Raw genomic sequence first — 17715 nt, 5'->3', positions numbered from 1 at the left:
TCAAACTATCCACAAAAAAGACCAGTCATTTGTGCCATAAATAACAGACATGTAACCCTAACAAGTTTTACAAGGGACCATTTTCACCAATTTCTAACTATATTAAACACCAGTACAGGTTATGAGTCACTTATCCCAAGTCATAAATGCTCAGGAATCCATTTTCCCCAGCGATACTGTACCCCCATTTTAGGGTAATCGGGACCTTTGGGGTCAAAATTTAAGGTAATGGAAAATTCTACTGTAAACGAGGATTTCTTGCCACATTTTACAGTAATTACTTTGTACAACTAAATATGAAGGTTAGAGTACACGTTGGACTGACGGCCGGCTTTAATTTTAACACTTCTGCTTCTATACAACCTCTGCGAGTCCCCCTTTGTTATAAACAAGTTTTATTTCATTGTATATTACTCTGCAGTACTCTACTCTACTCTCATTTTTACACAGATAACCAACTGTTAGTATGATACTCAATACAATATTATATCAACATGATATTATATATAGCGTTTGTACACAATGTTCTTTACTCAACCATTTTTTAACAGCAAAATTCCATTATATATTGGTCGCTATATTTATGTCCTGTATTTAGCCTATTAGTAGAAAAAATTGCTATATATATTTACAAAATTAAATAAAAACTGCAAAAAATTACACTAATACAGTATGTATGTATGTAATGAATGAATGAGGCAACACACAGGATGCTTAACACCTGCCAAGTCAGGCAGTGCCGAACAGATGGTAGAGATAGCAGGCTATATACACCTCTATATACTTAGTTCACATCCCCGCCAAGTTAGCTACCGCATTATACAGGTGCGAGGTTTATAGGCATTCCAAAAGCCAAAAATATCCCAAATTCAAGACCCTTGTGATCCCAAGCATTTAGGATAAGAGAACCGACCTGTACTGTATGCCTCTAGTCACTATGCCCCTTTGTCACTCTTCAAATTAATCCGTACATTTATTCATCCTAATTAAACAGTTTACTGGCACGTTCAACTCTTGCACATTTTACTTCCGTGCCAAAATCCAATTTAACAGAAATGTAAAATAAAGCCACAAATTACAAATGAAACGTGTACCCGGTAATCCAATATTGCAGTGAGAAGCAAATGGTCGTATTACGATTCCTTAATTACCGTTAACAATAAAACAATAATAAAATACATTACGTAGGGACCTTTTCACATCTGTTGTGTCACTAACCTTTTTCCCCCAAACTAAAATGATAAAAACTACTTTAATGTTTATTAATGAAACTTTTACAGTATAATTCACGAGGTAATAGTGATAAAGAACTCTGGTTGGAAGCCCACAGTATGAATTCATGCAAAAACCTGGTCATTTCGCTTAACAATTATTACTACTGTATATAAATATAGGATTGAATTTTTTATATAAGAAAAATGCAATTTACCAATACGTAGTTAGTTAAAACTTACATGGAGACGGGACTATTCTTGGTCACGGTTCACAAACATGAAGGTTCTCCATCTGAAACTGGTCATGAGAGACTCTGGCTGTACCTGTAGCAAAATTAAAGGAAAAAGACTACGTTTTCATTAGTAATTTATTTAATATAAACGGAACAATAGCAGTAACCATCGGTGGTACAAGACCGACAGCAGAAGGCCAACATATGCACGTACATTCATGTGCAAACCGTCATTTCTCTACACAATATGAAAGCAACATTTATTACGGTTTATTACTGTACAGACAAGAGCCTAAATAATCCAGTTCTCTCTCTCGGCTTTCCTTCCTTCACTTGCTCTTGGTTTATGTTGAATAGGCGCACAATAATGCCATAAAATACCAGGGAAACTACCCTCACTCAGTTCACACAATGAGAAACAAAAAACTCTGCCAAGCAGAGACTTTACACTAGTAATGTTACCAGCCCAGTTGAGTCCATGTCAAAGTTTATTTTTTTTAACACTGCACAGTACAGTATACTTCTCGATTACAATATTTTATTTGTTATTTTTCCATTTCAGTCAAAAACCAATATAAAAATTCATTTGAATCGGGTTCCAAATTAACCACGATATTTAGGATAGTATCTGCATTTTTTTTTCTCATTGAGCCAGGCCACTGAATATCCCTCATCCTGCTGTAATCACCATTATAATATTTGAATGCCGGTGTAACAGAAGCATGTCCCTCCTCTCTACACACAAGTTTCCCACTCACACTAAATAATTCTTTAAATGACCAATGTTAAGAAGGAGCCTGTAACAGAAACAATGTTAAGGAGCCTGTAACAGAAGCCACGGAGAGTAACACAGGCCAGACAAGAGACCATAATACAACTGGCCAACAAAGATATTTGAACCAATTGGTTTCATGAAGAATGACACAGCAGTCCATAAGTTGTTACTGTAAACAAATAAAATGTTCATATTACAAATAGCAAGATTAACATAACAGTGAATTCACAGGAGATTAACACACCTGAAATTTAATAAGTATATTTATTTGACTTTTCCATAATTCACTAAAGCTTAGCACCATACAAATTATAAATGTTACATGTAATACTTTATTATATATGCAAATTCTTCTTAGTTGTTCTGAACATTGAATATTCATAGAAACTAAAATACTTGCTTCCTAACCTAGTTCGTTAATAAAAGGAATGAAAATTTATTGGATATTTCAATCTCAATGATGTATAATACCCAAAAACATTACTGAACAATTATTAATAAATCAATCTTTATTAAATAAAAACATTTAAATGTGTGTGTGAATCTTTGAATACTGTACTAGAGTCTTCTTGTGGTTACCTTTCATATGCGGCAAATAACAAATGCATTCACAGCTCTAAACATGCTGATAAACTTCTTTAAATAGCATAAACTGAGACCTTCATCTAAGCCATTTCCATCTTGGTATTTTCCTTGTTTAACACATCTACATCGGGTGTCTCCGCAAGCCGCCTCTTGTAAACACTATTGGTATCTTTGGACGCCACATTTTCCTGGGGGGGAACACTTCAATAATTATTATAGTACAGTTTGTGTAGCTTCTACACAATAACATAGGATAAAAAAAAAAAAAGGCCGGTGAAGTATCACAGCGCATGCGCGCACGCACACACACAGAGGAAATGACCCTTATACGATGGGGTTAGAGACCTCAAAAAGTCACCAATACTTGATCAATAGGTTCTGCTCCTGAGCCCCTGAAGAACCCAAACAAGTTTTATAACCTGCTGCTATAATGATTAAATAATGTCTAAATAACTCATTTATTGAAGAAAAAAAATTATACAAAATATAGTTTAAAACAATAAATTTGTACTAAACTAATATTTATTTTAATTTACTATACATGCTATGTACATGTACAAATGTAAGTAGTAATCCCCAGCAGTCACTACAAGTAATTTAAAGCAGACACACATACAGTAATATGCTTTTCTTTTTTCTGTTACATGCACACAAAATCTTTCATACTATATAAATTGTGTAAAACAAAAAAAAATATATACCAGTACATATAAAAAGGCCAAAAGCATAAAGAGAATAAACATCTTTTATGTTCCCATGAGTTAGTGAGGATCGTGGAACAGGAGGGGGGTGAGGCGTCGGTATCTCAGCCTCCTGCCATGCTGTGAGCTGCACTAATGTTATTTTTGAACTTGGCATTTCAGGTAGATATTCATTTTTTTTCACTATATCACATGTACACATAATCATTCATACAGAATATGCATAAAAAATAAAAACAATAATTATCATAAGGTCAAAAACATCTCTTACGTGTGTGGGACTCAACACAGTGGAACGGCAGTAGGGAGACGAGTGGAAGATTTCAGATCACTGTTTGGTGCATAGTAACAAGATTGCCAAATGGCAACGCAGTATTTTTCTGTTATTTTATTTATTATTTTCATTTATTCCTCACATTTACTGGTACAGTATACATTATTTTACATACAAAGAATAGCTTCTTCCACAAGCAAATCATCCACTGGGCGATGTGACACAGCTCAACTGGTTAGCCTGGCAGAACCTCCCACGTGTTACACCATTCTGATTGCGTCATCATATCTCAGAATATTGTGAGTTACTGCACATCACTTTTTCATAGCAATGAATATGCAGGAAAACCATTCAGTTACCTGTAGTTACCATTGTAAAACAGATCTTTAGCCAACATGGTGCAGCGGTAAATGGTGTTAATAGGATGTGTTACGTAACCCAAAATGAAAATGTTCCAGACCCATTTTCAAGACAAATAAACCATAAAACAAATCAACACAATATCTATAAAATAATAGAGAAAGCAAGTGTACAGTAGAGTGTACTTAATAATAAAAGCTGTTACATCAACTTGGGTAGACACGATGATGGAGGTGGTGGTAGAGGCTTTACATAGTGGGTGATGGTGTTGGAGTGACATCTGCAGTCATCAGGGTTAGAATCCATATCAGGGAGTATGACATCTCGCATAATGTTGAATTTTGTTCGCATTAATTGAATTCCCGGTAGGAATGGGGTCTTCTCATATGAGTGAATTTGCATATACATATACGTATACCGTGTACAATATTACCCCGCTTTACGCGGTTTTTTTTTACGCTTTTCCATGATTACGCGGTACCCTGCCAGACCTGGAATGCTCATTTTACGTGGTGCGTGTACTCTTTTACGCGGAAAGCGGTGCGGTCAGGGTGCGCACAAAGTCCCCCAGTCATCAAAACATTACCGAGTTCTTCACCCGCCACCCACCACAGCCGGCCCAAGTCAGTGATAGTGATAATGATAGTGAGGATATGGACTTATATGGACTTTGAGGGGTTTGACAAAGAGGCCCTGCAAGCCTCTGTGGTGGATAGTGATACAATTGATACAAGAGATACAGGTGAGGGCCAATAATCTGCCCTCTGCCTCGGAACCAACCCCCCATCCATCTTTTCTACTAATGTAAGTGTTAAAAACCTAATATTATTGATATTTCACTTAATTATTAATTGTGTGTGCATACCATCATAAAATTAAGAAGTTATTTTTACTACAACGTAGGTATTGTGTCTGAAAAAGCTGAGTTTGGGGGTCGGCCCGGTCTCTATTTCAATTAATCCCATATGTTCTATTGTTCACTTTACGCGTTTCCCGCTTTACGTGGGCCTCCGTGGGTTCAATTGACCGTGTAAAGCGAGGTTTCACTGTACAAGTAAATCCTTGACAGCTTGGAACAAATGGGGCTCTGGCCTTGCCGTATTACCCCAAATTCATACTTATCGAGGGGTCCCCCTACAATAATACAACATTATCGACCCAGCTACACACACAATATTCCTCTATTCTCTTAATTTGTCTTTTATATATTTAATTACTGTACAGTGTTTTATATTTTCTTTATTCATAAGGCACACCAGCATATTGAGTTGACTTACCTGTACAGTCTGTGGCGACTTACATATTATAACAACAGCACAGCACACTGCCATGTGAGAGGTGACCGATGTATTGGCGCTGCATAAACTTAACACTTGTAGCGGCACTTCTAGTACTTGTTGTAGTTATTTTTACATTATATTAGATGTTCTCAATACTATTCATGACACTTCTGACACAGGCAGACTTAGTATAAGACGGTGGATGATGCAGACGACATACAGTAAAATCTCGATTAACCGACTTTCGGATTAGCCGTCAACCCCGAACCCCTATTTTTTTTACGGGGATTAGCCCACCCGGGCACAGGTCACTGACCCACATCGGGGCGATAATATTATAATATTAATAATGATGATGATAATAATAATAATAATAATAATAATAATAAAGAACCATAAAGAAATGCAAAAATGAAAAAAAATCAAGAGTGAGAAACAATGTACCTGTATGTATGTTGTGTTGTCAATAGTAAGAGAAACAATTGAGACCCTGCAATTGTGTGTAAATGAGGCAGAAAGTCAGATGAGCAACCTGGGACTTGGTCACAATTTTTGTGATGACATGTTCTTTGACTTTTCCATTTTTTATTCACGGTTTCTGTGCTGGTTCATATTTATTTACTAAAGTGGTTAATGTTTTAAAGCAAATTCTATTGAAATATGAATGGCAAATGAACAAAAATGAATAGAGGGACTTAAATGAGGTAGGTTAGGGAAAGGTAATTTGAAAATGTATGTTTTACTTCCGTAGACTTTATGTACTATTAACCGACCTTTTGGATTATCCGTCGGCCCCTTCCCCCCAATATGTGGTCGGTTAATCGAGGTTTTACTGTATTTGTTAAATGTGACATATAATGAAAATTTCTTCCTGTGTTTGTTAGTGACATGTGTGATATTATGTATCATCGGTAAGACATACAACGAGGACCTCCTGTATAAAGAAAATAATTTACCTGGACTGGTTTGAGCAGATTGGCAGTTGATCTATTCTGTGGGGAGGAGGAAGTGAAAAAGCATCTTCTACAAGTAGCGATATATTTATCACAACCGCCAATCACCTCGACCTGCAAAAATATAAATATTTTTAGGTGTATTTTCCCATTAATTGATCAGCAAAACATCCATAAACCACCAAACACTATATGTGATACTGTAAAGTCAACCCATCAATTTAAGTTAAATCATGTTTCACTGTTAACCAACTTGTAGTAAAACCAAACAAAAATAACACGTTGTGGTCGGCCAAACAAGACACTGTACTACTGTATTGGGTTTTATGGCTAAATACGTCTCTTATGGTCGACAATGAAAGCTCTACCATTTAAAATTCCTGCATTGCCATAAATAAACATTCTAAGGAGTATGCCTGTAGCTACTTACAATTTCTACAACATAGGCTGCACAAACTCCCATCATAACTTTAGAGCAATCTGACAAATATGGTGACTTAATTGCATAAATATCCAGATTGTGGTATGGAGGAAATTTCATGGCTAGAATACTCTACTGGATGTGGAAAAAAAAAGGACAACTGAGTCTAATTAAGTTATACTGCTCGGTACAAATCAACTGACTGCAGTTTCTGATGAAGTGCGTTTGGTGTACGAAGCCTCCTCATAGCAGATCATGCACACTGCAGTCAGCTTCACCACCGACTCCGCTAATGGTACTAACTGCAAGATGGATCCAAACCCTAATCTCTGGTAAGTTCCATCTAATGCAGCCACAATCACAATCTTCCCATTGTTTGCCATCTCTTCAGCAAACTCTACAATATCTGGGAACTGGAAAAAAAAAATTGTCAAAATAAATACAGGGAGACCCCAATTTATGAAAGGCTTCCGTTCCTGGAAAAAACTTTCGTAAGCCCAAGCACAATTTCCCCTAGAGTCCCATTATAAAAGCTGTTACACATTCTTATGGGGGAGGGAGAGGAAGGGTCTTGCATAATGAATATTAATGAACATTTTGTCTTAACTTCCTTTTTTTTCCGAGAACAAAGCTGGGGATAATTTTTTTATATAACATTGAAATTTTTGTAAAATTATGCTTCTTAAATGAAGGTCTACTCAAAAAATACATAAATGAGATTATAAAACATAAGGAATAAAGAATCGACTCCCTAAGCTGCCTCATTTCAATCCTGGCAAATGTAGTGTAGAGGTGGTGGGGGTGAGGTACACAGAAACTTCTTTTATACCCAAGAAAAATTTACAGAGTGAGATTAGTAGCAGACTATAATGTGTAAGAATTCCTCCATATTACATCTAACAGCACTCAACTACTGCACTGTACTCACAAACTGGCCTTCATCTATTCCAATGACGCTGTATTTTTCAGCGTTATCTTTTAATTCTCCCAGCGATGTGACAGAAAGTGCAGGAAGGACTTGATTGTCGTGAGTAGCTATACCATTACTGTCGTACCTGAAAGGTAAAGTTAATATTGTAGCACTACTGTACTGTCCACCAAAATTATAAAACCCACTTTATTCGTGTATGTACTTTAAATTCTTGAATAAAATTTCTTGCACAGGTACTGTATATCAATTTTACAACAAAAAGCTACATGGTTCATCCTGATATGATTCATTCACCCATGGAGGCAAGAAACTCATAACAAAATTGATTTACAGGAGCAAGTTCACAAATTTTTTTTAAGAATTTCACTTCATCTCACATGACAGTCTGTTGGAAGCTGTTCCATACGCTGTTTATATACAGGTACTCCCCGACTTACGACCGACTCGACTTACGTCCACCCGCACTTACGACCGCCTCAGTCGTACCAAAATGTGGTCAAATTATGTATTTTTGAGTCCCAAAGTCAGTACACAGACAAAATTTTCACCTGTAATTCACTTTAAAATGGCTGGCAAGCTTAAAAGTGAGAGTTTTGTGGTGCTGAGAAGAAAAAGACCCAAATTTTCGATTTTCTGTGTGTTATTTAAGCATTTCCGACTTACGACCAGGATGTCGATCCCTAACCCCATCGTAAGTCGGGGAGTACCTGTACTGTCTTTGTTCGTGTTCTGTTTTTCTAATCCTAAGTGTTCCTCTGACAACTTTCACCACTATTTCACCCTTTAATGCTAAAAAAAAAAATATTTGGTGCAAAAACTGTAGTGATAGTGAGACCTCAGTGCTAAGAATAGGAATTGTGTATTCATTTGTGTTGAGAATCACATAACATAATAAGTTTACTGTACAGTATTAAGTATATACTGTACAGTATTGTAGCTAATTTTCTCTCTCATAAATCCAAATAAAACAGAAATAACAAAAAATAAACAATTTTAATACAAAGTTGTAATCATTACTCTACAACTGATGGATGACACTATCACCAACTGAGGGATCAAGCTGCTAACCCAAGGTTGCAGCCACCTAGCAGTCTTTTGATACAAACAGACAATTCTTGTGGTTATGCCAGAACCTTCAATAATGGTTAACACTATATATTTGGACTAGCTTTGTGTGGCTCTTAGGCTCTCTCTGAAAAATTACCGGTAAGCCTCCTGCATTGCTTGGTTACTGTAAAGTATAAGAATTTAACAAAATGCATATTATATATATATATAATATACACTTACCTAATATCATTGGAATACTTGATAACAAGACATTTGTGAGTGCTAATCTGATATCTTTTAAGACGCCTCATCAGCTCAGTTGTCTTTCCAGAAAACATGGGTCCAAAGATGATCTGAAAGTAACAGTTGAATCTATAATCTAGTTTACCATCACATTACATAAACCTTTCATCTTTTACCATCAACATTACCTAAGCCTTTATGTAATTCAGCAAGTCATTGATTTATACCAGGGATGTGATCCTAGAAAACCTAACATAAATACTTTTACCTTTTAAACATTTTTCAATACAAATAAGAGTTATAATTTGAGAGGTGTTCCTTGACTGAGCTTTAAGACATCATAACCTACCTAACACCTCACATAACAACCGGTAAATATCACACAACAATAATAATAATACTGTAATAAAATTAACACAAATAAAACAATTATAAATAATTAAATGAATAAAGATAAAATACATGGATACTCACCATACACTTGGCAGGTGAACTTGCAAAACATTCTCCACTCATAGGTGAGGTGAGGGTCTTTTGAATGAGTGTTGGGAAGATAATCACAGGGAATATTATCTTTTGCTCACTGACCGAGGCAGATTCAGTGGCCAGCTAAATGACCTTTTCACTTTGAATGCTCAGCTGTCAGCAATGGTACCACATGACTTTCTGGCACATAGTTTAATTTTTTATTTTAGTGCTCTCACACATCCATATTCAAGATCGTTTAGTTTGAGATCTCCCTATGGGGATTACCCACATTTTGAATTCAAGAATGGTGGGGAATGCTCACGGATATTGCTGGAATATTCGTGAGAAGGGGTGGGCACCCTAAGCAAGCCCTTAGGATCAATCAGTGTTGACTATTAACATCCTTGCAATTACAAATATGTTACAACGCTTCTAGTTTAGTCAAAAAAATTTTCTTTATTAATTTTTGATGAATTTTGCTGATGGACAAGGCCGGATACGGTGCTAAGAGTCATACTCTACCCCCAAAATTTTATATTTCACGTTGTTTACCAAAAATCAGACCACAAAATTCTAAAACCATTCATGAATATAGTGTGAATATAAAAGGCCTAACTATAGAAATATCCCTTCAATTTTGTTTATGTCTTTAGGCCAACTCTAATCTAACACTCCTGTGTCAACTCACTTGCCATATAAGATACAATTGATAATTCTATCGATTTAGTACAGTATGTGTATCTTTATTTTTATTAGCCATAACTAACTGTACTGTTCCAGGCGTATAGTCATTGGAGTGTGTGTACCAGTATATGTGTGAGATGGTGTAGCCTATTCCTGTTGTGTACATTTCAGGTATTGGTGCCTTCTGTGTTGAGACAATAAACACCAACAAAATCAAATAGTATATTACTGACCGACGGTGCATACAGTAAACTAACATTACAGTATGGGTTCTTTGACACTGCAGGAAGATTTATCTTTAGTTGTCAATATTTTACTGGTGATATATTAATAAGATAGTACTGTACTGTATATCTGAAATTAATGAAATACTTGTAGCATACTAGCCTAGGTCAATAGTGATGCTGAAGTCTTCACTCTACCTCACACATACATGTGATCTTATTCATCACCAGCATACTGTACAAGATTGGTAAATTTTTACAAGTTGCCCATAATGTCCCACAATATTGTGGGGTCCAGTTCTAGATATATTTCATCATTCTGAGTACCTTTCATTCCGTACATTTCTGTCGCAAATGAATAATAGTGAACGCAATAGCACCTGACCTAACCAACCAAAGAAACCTACCTAACCTTACCTAATTGCCAGCCCCCCGATCCACTGCCGTATTGAACAGAAAGTACTTATTTTGTTATCTGGTACCAATGAAACCTACTTTATTGAAGCGTCATGGTATAATTTTATATTTTATGAGGACATGAGAGTACCCTCGGACCAAGCAGGTCGGTTGTAAACCAACAGACGACATGTGGTGACTCAGCAGATTATGGGCAACTTGTAAAAAAAAAATACCACAAGATTTGGACTTTGTACAATACAGTATATATGATCATTTTATTGATTCAGTATATCTTTATTTGATTTTTTATTGCCTTCAACTAACAATACAGTATTTGTGATCAGCTGTTCACGTATGGCATACCAACATTCCCTTTTTTCCAATGATGGCAGACCTGGAGCAAGTCCCACGCAAACCCCACGATTTGTACCACCTAGAATACGACCAATGCCCATGGCTCGGGCAAAGCTCACCGTGAGGATTCCTCACGAGGAAAGCCCACGTAAAACGACCTTGAATACGGCACACGGCAAAACTGGAGTTATATTGGACAGCCTTGATTTCCATCAAATTGTTCCCTAATTTGTTAAACATTTTCTTGAAACAATACAAATAGAACCAACATAGTCTGGTAACTAGCTGGTGTCCATCCCAGTAGGAGCACCGAACAGTACATTGCTGTGCCTTACTTGAGGGAGTAAGAGTGCACAGTATGTTTCAGTGATAGACATGGGCACTGTGAACCTTTAAAATCATCCTTTAAAATAACTGGAAAAATAGACAGTTCTGCCCCAAAGTTAGATAGCAGTTACAAGATGAGGACGAGCAGCAAACAGCCTGTCAGCTATGTTACCTTTTAATAGGTCATCAACCACTCCCCTTAATGGTCAGGCATCAACAGTCTCATAACTACTCAACAACTCACTGAAAGCTGTTCCTCTTATGTAAATTTAATTTGGAACTCCACTTACAGTCCTGTACATTAATTTATTTTTAATGTTCCATATTTTGCACCATAAAACTTTTTAAATATCATATATTAAAACAAGTAGACTCTTTTTAACTGATATTCTGCATTACATTATTATTTTTTTTAATAATTTGCAGTTTCCACCTTTACAATTTTAGAAAATATCTAAATGGATTAATTAACTTGTTTTCCCTTTTCTCTACATCAAATTAATAACCATTATATAGATACACCATGACTCACTCACTCGTTGTCCCGAGTCAGTCGCTATTAGTCTGAACGATAATCTTAACAGGAATTTATAAATCACATTCACTCATTATTCAAGTAAAGAAACAAATGAGCCAACCTGTCACACGATACAATTAAAACACATTAAGAAATAAATATAACAGCTACTATTAGGTTAAGTTACTAAACAAGTACTGTAGACTGAAACAATCCTTTACCTACTCACCAGCTTATTATTATGAAGGCCTCCAATAAGCAGTATTTTTTTTTTTTTTTAGTCCAGTGATATCACAATCTAATATGGCATAGTTTTCCCAAAGATCATCTCCACAATATGCCAGTGGCCCCTCTTCTCAGCTTCTTGGGCAGGAGTATTGTCTGATAGGTTTGAGATATCCTTTGTTGCTTTCCAATCCAACAACAACTTCACACCTTCATTAAATCCTTTCACACAACAGTAGTGGAGCGCTGTGTTGCCACACACTTCTTGAGTGTCTACCTGCGCACCGTAAGATAATAATGCCTGCATCAAGTCGAAATTACAATTCTGGGCAGATATGTGGAGGGGAGTCAACCTTCTACTATTGGTCAAAAGGCTGGGATTAGCTCCATGACCTAGTAACACTTTAGCTAAGTGAAGATGGTTTTGTGTTACTGCAACATGTAGGGCAGTGTAACCATCCGCATTGCAGGAGTTGATTGGTGTGGCCTTGAAGGTTTCTGAAGATTCTTGATTATTATGAAAATTAGGAGCACATTCAGAGCACTGACACAGTGGATGACACAGGGTCCTAGGTGATAATACTTCTGGCCCAGTGATCTTCTCTTCTATACCAAGATAAAAACAAGCTAATTTAACATCTCCAACTCTGACTACCTTCAGTAACTTCTCTACATGCTTCAGGTGACTGGGATCTGTATAGAGAGTATTCTTTTTCACTTCTGACCTTTCAGCACTATCTTTAAAGTCTGAACCTTTTTTACCAGAAGAATCTATACAATCCATGTCTACTCTTACATAACTCTGAAGCTCGTCGTTTCTCATATTTGCTTCAAGAATTAGTTTTGAAATATGGAGATTGTGAGCACAGTCTAGAGCGGTAAGTTTTCGGTTGTTGTACACTTTCAAACTCAATCCCAGAATTAATATTCGATCGAGAAGCAACTCAACAATAGCAGAATATCCCCACCTGCTGGCAAGATGCAGTGGCGTATCAAGCAAATTGTTCTGTGCATTGATTGAAATTTGACAGCCAACAGACTCAGCATAGAATAATAAGGCCTTGACACAGGCAATATGGCCATTCAGAGCACCCAGGTGTAATGGCGTATTTGAATCGCCATCACATTTATTTATATCAGCACCAGCATGTAGGAGTAGCAATACAGCATTCTGGTGTCCCCGCTGTGAGGCATAATGTAATGGTGTGGCACCCCGGAAATCTGTGGCATGTAGGTCAGATCCAAGACTTATCAGGAGATCAACAATTGTTGGGCGACCAAATATACAAGCAACATGAAGGCCAGTATACCCCCTCTCCTCTCTCGTGTAAACTGTTGGCATTACGTCCTTCTTTGGTTTAGACACCAATTTCTCACATCGATCACACGAACAGAGTGGATGACAAAGTTGAGCATCTGCCTCAATCAAACTTGGCTCATTTTCACTTATTTTTTCAAAGGGTTTGTATTTTCCATCTAAAATATCCTTAACATCTTCCACTTTTCCAAGGCGAATGCACTCAAAGTACCGTGCCATGGGGTCGACCCCGTTATACATAAGTGATTCTTCCATGCTCTTCAAGATGGGACTAGTAATACACCCGGGTTGCAACACCGAGTCTGCTTCAGGTGACGTGGAGCCAAATAGAGACCCAGAACTGAGGTGCTCTATTGCCGCTTCAAGAGAACAAATATTAAAGCTCTGTTCGCCGCTATCACTAATGGCCACGGAGAAGCGAAAAAGCTTCAGGAATGATACATGAGCGTACCAATTTGGCAAATTTGCCTTTACAACCAAGAAGAGTAATATCGGCAGGAGTTCGTCAGACGACACTACGGTACCGTGTGAAGTCACTAGAGATATGGCACGCTTGATGCAGCCCAATTTACCAAGAGGTGTAGTTTGGCCTTCAATACTAGCCAATTCAAACTTAGCTTTTGTTAGGCTGCACATCAACTGTGGGTCTATACCTAAATCTCTTAACTGTAAGTCAGCAAGATTCTTTATTATTCTGTTCAGCCTTGCATCCTCATCAGCCTTACAAGCAGCAATGCCTTTCATAAATCTTTTGTATGTGCAGTACAACACATACGTTTCCACGGCCAACTTAACAGTTTCCAAAAGATACTGATCCCTTTTAGTCTTCTGTCCAAGTCTTGGATCGGACAGTATTACTTGTACGGCTTCAGAGAATAATTCACTGCCAAGGTCACGCAAACTTTGTAAAGTTTCTTCCTCTAATGAAGGATTTCGTGTTAGAAATTGCTTGATAAGATTATCTACTCCTTCAAGTGCTCTCCCACCACCTGCTTCAGTCCACAGAAGATCAATACAATCTCTCACTGAATAAAGGGTCACAAGACCAGAGCCACTTGTGGGGGTAAAGGCATGGGAGGCATACAGTGGATCCTCAAGGCACATCACTTTGTACTTTCTCATTTCATCATCATAGTAAGTCTCGTCAAACAGTATGTGTACTGAAAGGGGATTGGACACATTGTTCTCTAACACCAAGACATTCCCATTCAGCACCACACTTCTGTCGGTTAATGTCCTAAAATGTGTCTCCGGTAATTCCTCACTGGGCACTAAAATATGCCCCAATATATCATCTTGAGCTAAAGAATACTTGGGTAACGCCCCTGCCCTAGGAACACAGATGATCCATTCACTTAAGACAGCCCTTTCAAACACTTCCCCGTAATCCTTTTGTAGCACTTGAAAGAAGCTGTTCTCGCCGAGGTCCTCATCGTATCTCTCCATTGTAATCCTTGTTGGGACCCCTGGCACGCCTACAACCGGTAAAACAGGTATATATAGGATACCCCAGCCGAGAGAGGTAACACGAGCTGACACACAGGAGTCCCGTGACCACAACACTGCCCTGCCTCCCTAACTACCCAACTAGCCCCAACAACCACCTGCAGCCATCGTACATACTCAACTATTGTCGTTTTCTTGATAATTGCCACCCAAGTTCGATTGTAGTTAATTACTTAGGGAAGGAAATGCAAATAAACTTTTCACAGATTTCTTGGTCTTACAAAGTATTTTTGTTTTTATACCTAATATACCTGGCAGCTCCCCCAACTACAGGAGGCCATGCTTGTGTGGGATCCCTAAACACTGTTCTTGATAATTCTTACCAAAGGCAACTGTAGTGCCTACTGCTGTCCTACCTTCTACGGCTTCACCAGTTCAGCTAATAGACTGTTCCAATTTCCATAGGCCTACCTGACCTCAACCTTAGCATGAATTTGTTTTCCGTGACATGACATGAAAACTTGGTCTTGGCAAATGCTGACAAGTGTGACAATTCTGATATTTGCGTAAAAGGCGTAATTTATGTTACTTTAGGCAACAAATGACTTTAAGAAGTTACAAAGTTGCCACTTAGTATGAGACATGAAAAAATTCTATCAAGTATCGAACATATGGTAATAAACCTTTAAAATCTTTTCCCCTTTATATCCAGATCCTTTCACTCCATTATATATGTATATATATATATATATATATATATATATATATATATATATATATATATATATATATATATATATATATATCAATGAGAAAATTGGACGAGTGTCAGCCCTGAGCGCTGGGGGAGGGGGGGCCTTATACTCCCGACATGCTCACACCCGCCGAGTCCTTTGTGACACCACCAAATATGGCAGGTTTTATTTAGGTGCTCTGGCTTTCCTCTTGTACTAACACTGGACCCATCGACACTGCCCCTCACTGCAAGTCTAGGTAAACCAATTTAGTCATTAATATTACCATCCAGTATGAACATAAATATAGGTTCACATTCCGTATTTAAAACGCCAAAACTATTATCTTCCACAAATGCAAGCACTACCTACAGGCTATACTAATTTAATATTGCGCCAATATATTTATATACATGTATGAACTAGAAACATTGAAATTAATTAATAAACCATATACATAAAGTCGCTAAATTAACATGTTGTCAAATTTAACTCCCGTCAAAATTTCTAACAGCTGATCGTTTCCCGCCAAATTTCTAACACGTGTTGTATTATTTACCATTAGGCCTAGTCAACCCAACCATACAGTCAAAACACTGAAGCATGATACAACAATAAAGTAATATAGTTAAAAAAAATAACAAGAAGTAATAAAAAAGTAAAAGAATAGCAGAGGTGCAACAAATGAACCATAACAGACGCACAGACCTCACCAGTCACCAAGTAAACTGACAAAAATATATGATTAATAAGAGCTTGACTCCCTTGTGCTTACCGGGGTACCCTTAAACGTAATTTGGGACGAATATTAGGAGAGGGAGGTCAACAAACTATAGAACAATCTGCCAAAGGTGTGATGGCACGAAGTTCATTCAAGTACAGACTCGTACAACCTGGCGCAGGTATTGATACGTTCTGCAGCTAGTGCTTGCCAACAGTGTGTAACAGGCGGGACAGACTAACAAGCCGATAAGTAGTGAAGAGTATAAAGTAAAGTAAATATGACAGTTCTTAAATTCCCGTCTGCTAGCTCCCCTTACCTGTATCTGTCCTTTGTCAGGCGCTGGGAGAACATTCTGGCAATCCATGGTGACCGAGAACTGGTGTACTGCAGGGTAGTTAGAGGATGCTGACTGCTGTGTGCCACTGTGCTCTCTATACTGCCTCAGCTTGAGCTAAGCCTTTCAATTGAACGATACTGCTGGCGCGGCCCTAGTCTTACTGATCCCCGGGGCCACTGCTGGGTTGCCATTAGTTACTTGCAAAGGTTTCACCAGTCATTATTTGTGCATCAACCCGTAAAGTTTAATGTTATCCTCGTCATAAATGAGTGTTGTAGATATCCTCTGGTTTCTGTTGATTAATACTCACATTATGTGTTATACTTTTAATTGAAATATTGATTGTAAATTAGTTCTGGTAAAATAACGCCCAGTTGTACTTCCGTTACATATTTAAGGTTGTTATAATGGTGCAATCTATAACAGACTATTATAGCATTATGTAGGAATTACTCGTACATGTTTCTTAATGTTTCTCTATCTTGAATTATGTTAAATTAGAAACCTTTTATTTTTTTTCACGATTGGTCAATAAATTTCTAGGAACATACCTTGGCATTTCCTCAGATGAAAATGTCCTCTACGACTAATTTATCTTCTACACACACCTGTATAAGTCAGTCATTTGCCTGCTGTTTGGCGGTGGTAAATGACTAGTAATAATAAAAAAAATAGCAACTCCGAGATCAAGTCAACTAAGGGCAAGGAACCCACAGATCCAATGTCATTAATAAGCCACATGCTTCTCAGATGGACACTGTATTAACACTTCTGCGCTTCACCTTACACAGAATGTAAGGGGGTGCACATTAAACTAGCCCCCTCGGAGGCAATCTAAAAAAAAATCATTAAAATATAAAACGTATTGGAACATGTTTCGCCTGTTACAGCACCACCCGGCGGCACTACAGTGGACCAGGATTTTGACCCCTACTCTT

At 37.5% G+C, this 17715-nt stretch overlaps 1 protein-coding gene across 4 annotated transcripts; it reads right to left on the bottom strand.

Annotated features, from left to right (window-relative positions):
• Nucleotides 1–2472: 2472 nt before the first annotated feature.
• LOC121864498 (thymidine kinase, cytosolic-like) lies at nucleotides 2473–16949 on the bottom strand. Of its 4 annotated transcripts, none has more exons than XM_042363536.1 (6): nucleotides 16757–16949; nucleotides 9018–9130; nucleotides 7725–7851; nucleotides 7000–7209; nucleotides 6379–6489; nucleotides 2473–2995 (listed from the first exon to the last, which is right to left on the bottom strand). In XM_042363536.1, the coding sequence occupies exons 1-6, from the start codon at nucleotides 16802–16804 to the stop codon at nucleotides 2888–2890; spliced, it is 717 nt and encodes a 238-aa protein (XP_042219470.1). In that variant the 5' UTR covers nucleotides 16805–16949; the 3' UTR covers nucleotides 2473–2887. The 4 variants fall into 4 exon arrangements, 3 of the variants coding, with proteins under 3 accessions (XP_042219470.1, XP_042219472.1, XP_042219471.1); XM_042363538.1 differs by lacking the exon at nucleotides 16757–16949 and adding an exon at nucleotides 12223–12362; XM_042363537.1 differs by lacking the exon at nucleotides 16757–16949 and adding an exon at nucleotides 9495–10525.
• Nucleotides 16950–17715: the final 766 nt, after the last annotated feature.

Source organism: Homarus americanus, unplaced genomic scaffold (genome assembly GCF_018991925.1).
Source record: "Homarus americanus isolate GMGI-L3 unplaced genomic scaffold, GMGI_Hamer_2.0 scaffold25860, whole genome shotgun sequence".
In the NCBI taxonomy this organism is placed as follows: domain Eukaryota; kingdom Metazoa; phylum Arthropoda; class Malacostraca; order Decapoda; family Nephropidae; genus Homarus; species Homarus americanus.
This window is presented reverse-complemented; position numbering and strand designations above follow the sequence as displayed.

Coding starts and splice junctions, on each gene's coding strand:
- LOC121864498 (XM_042363536.1), bottom strand. CDS start 16,804: ATGGATTGCCAGAATGTTCTCCCAGCGCCTGACAAAGGACAGATACAG. Junction 7,852..9,017: donor AAGTATTCCAATGATATTAG/GTAAGTGTATAT, acceptor TTTACCTTTCAG/GTACGACAGTAATGGTATAG. Junction 7,210..7,724: donor GAATAGATGAAGGCCAGTTT/GTGAGTACAGTG, acceptor TTTTTTTTCCAG/TTCCCAGATATTGTAGAGTT.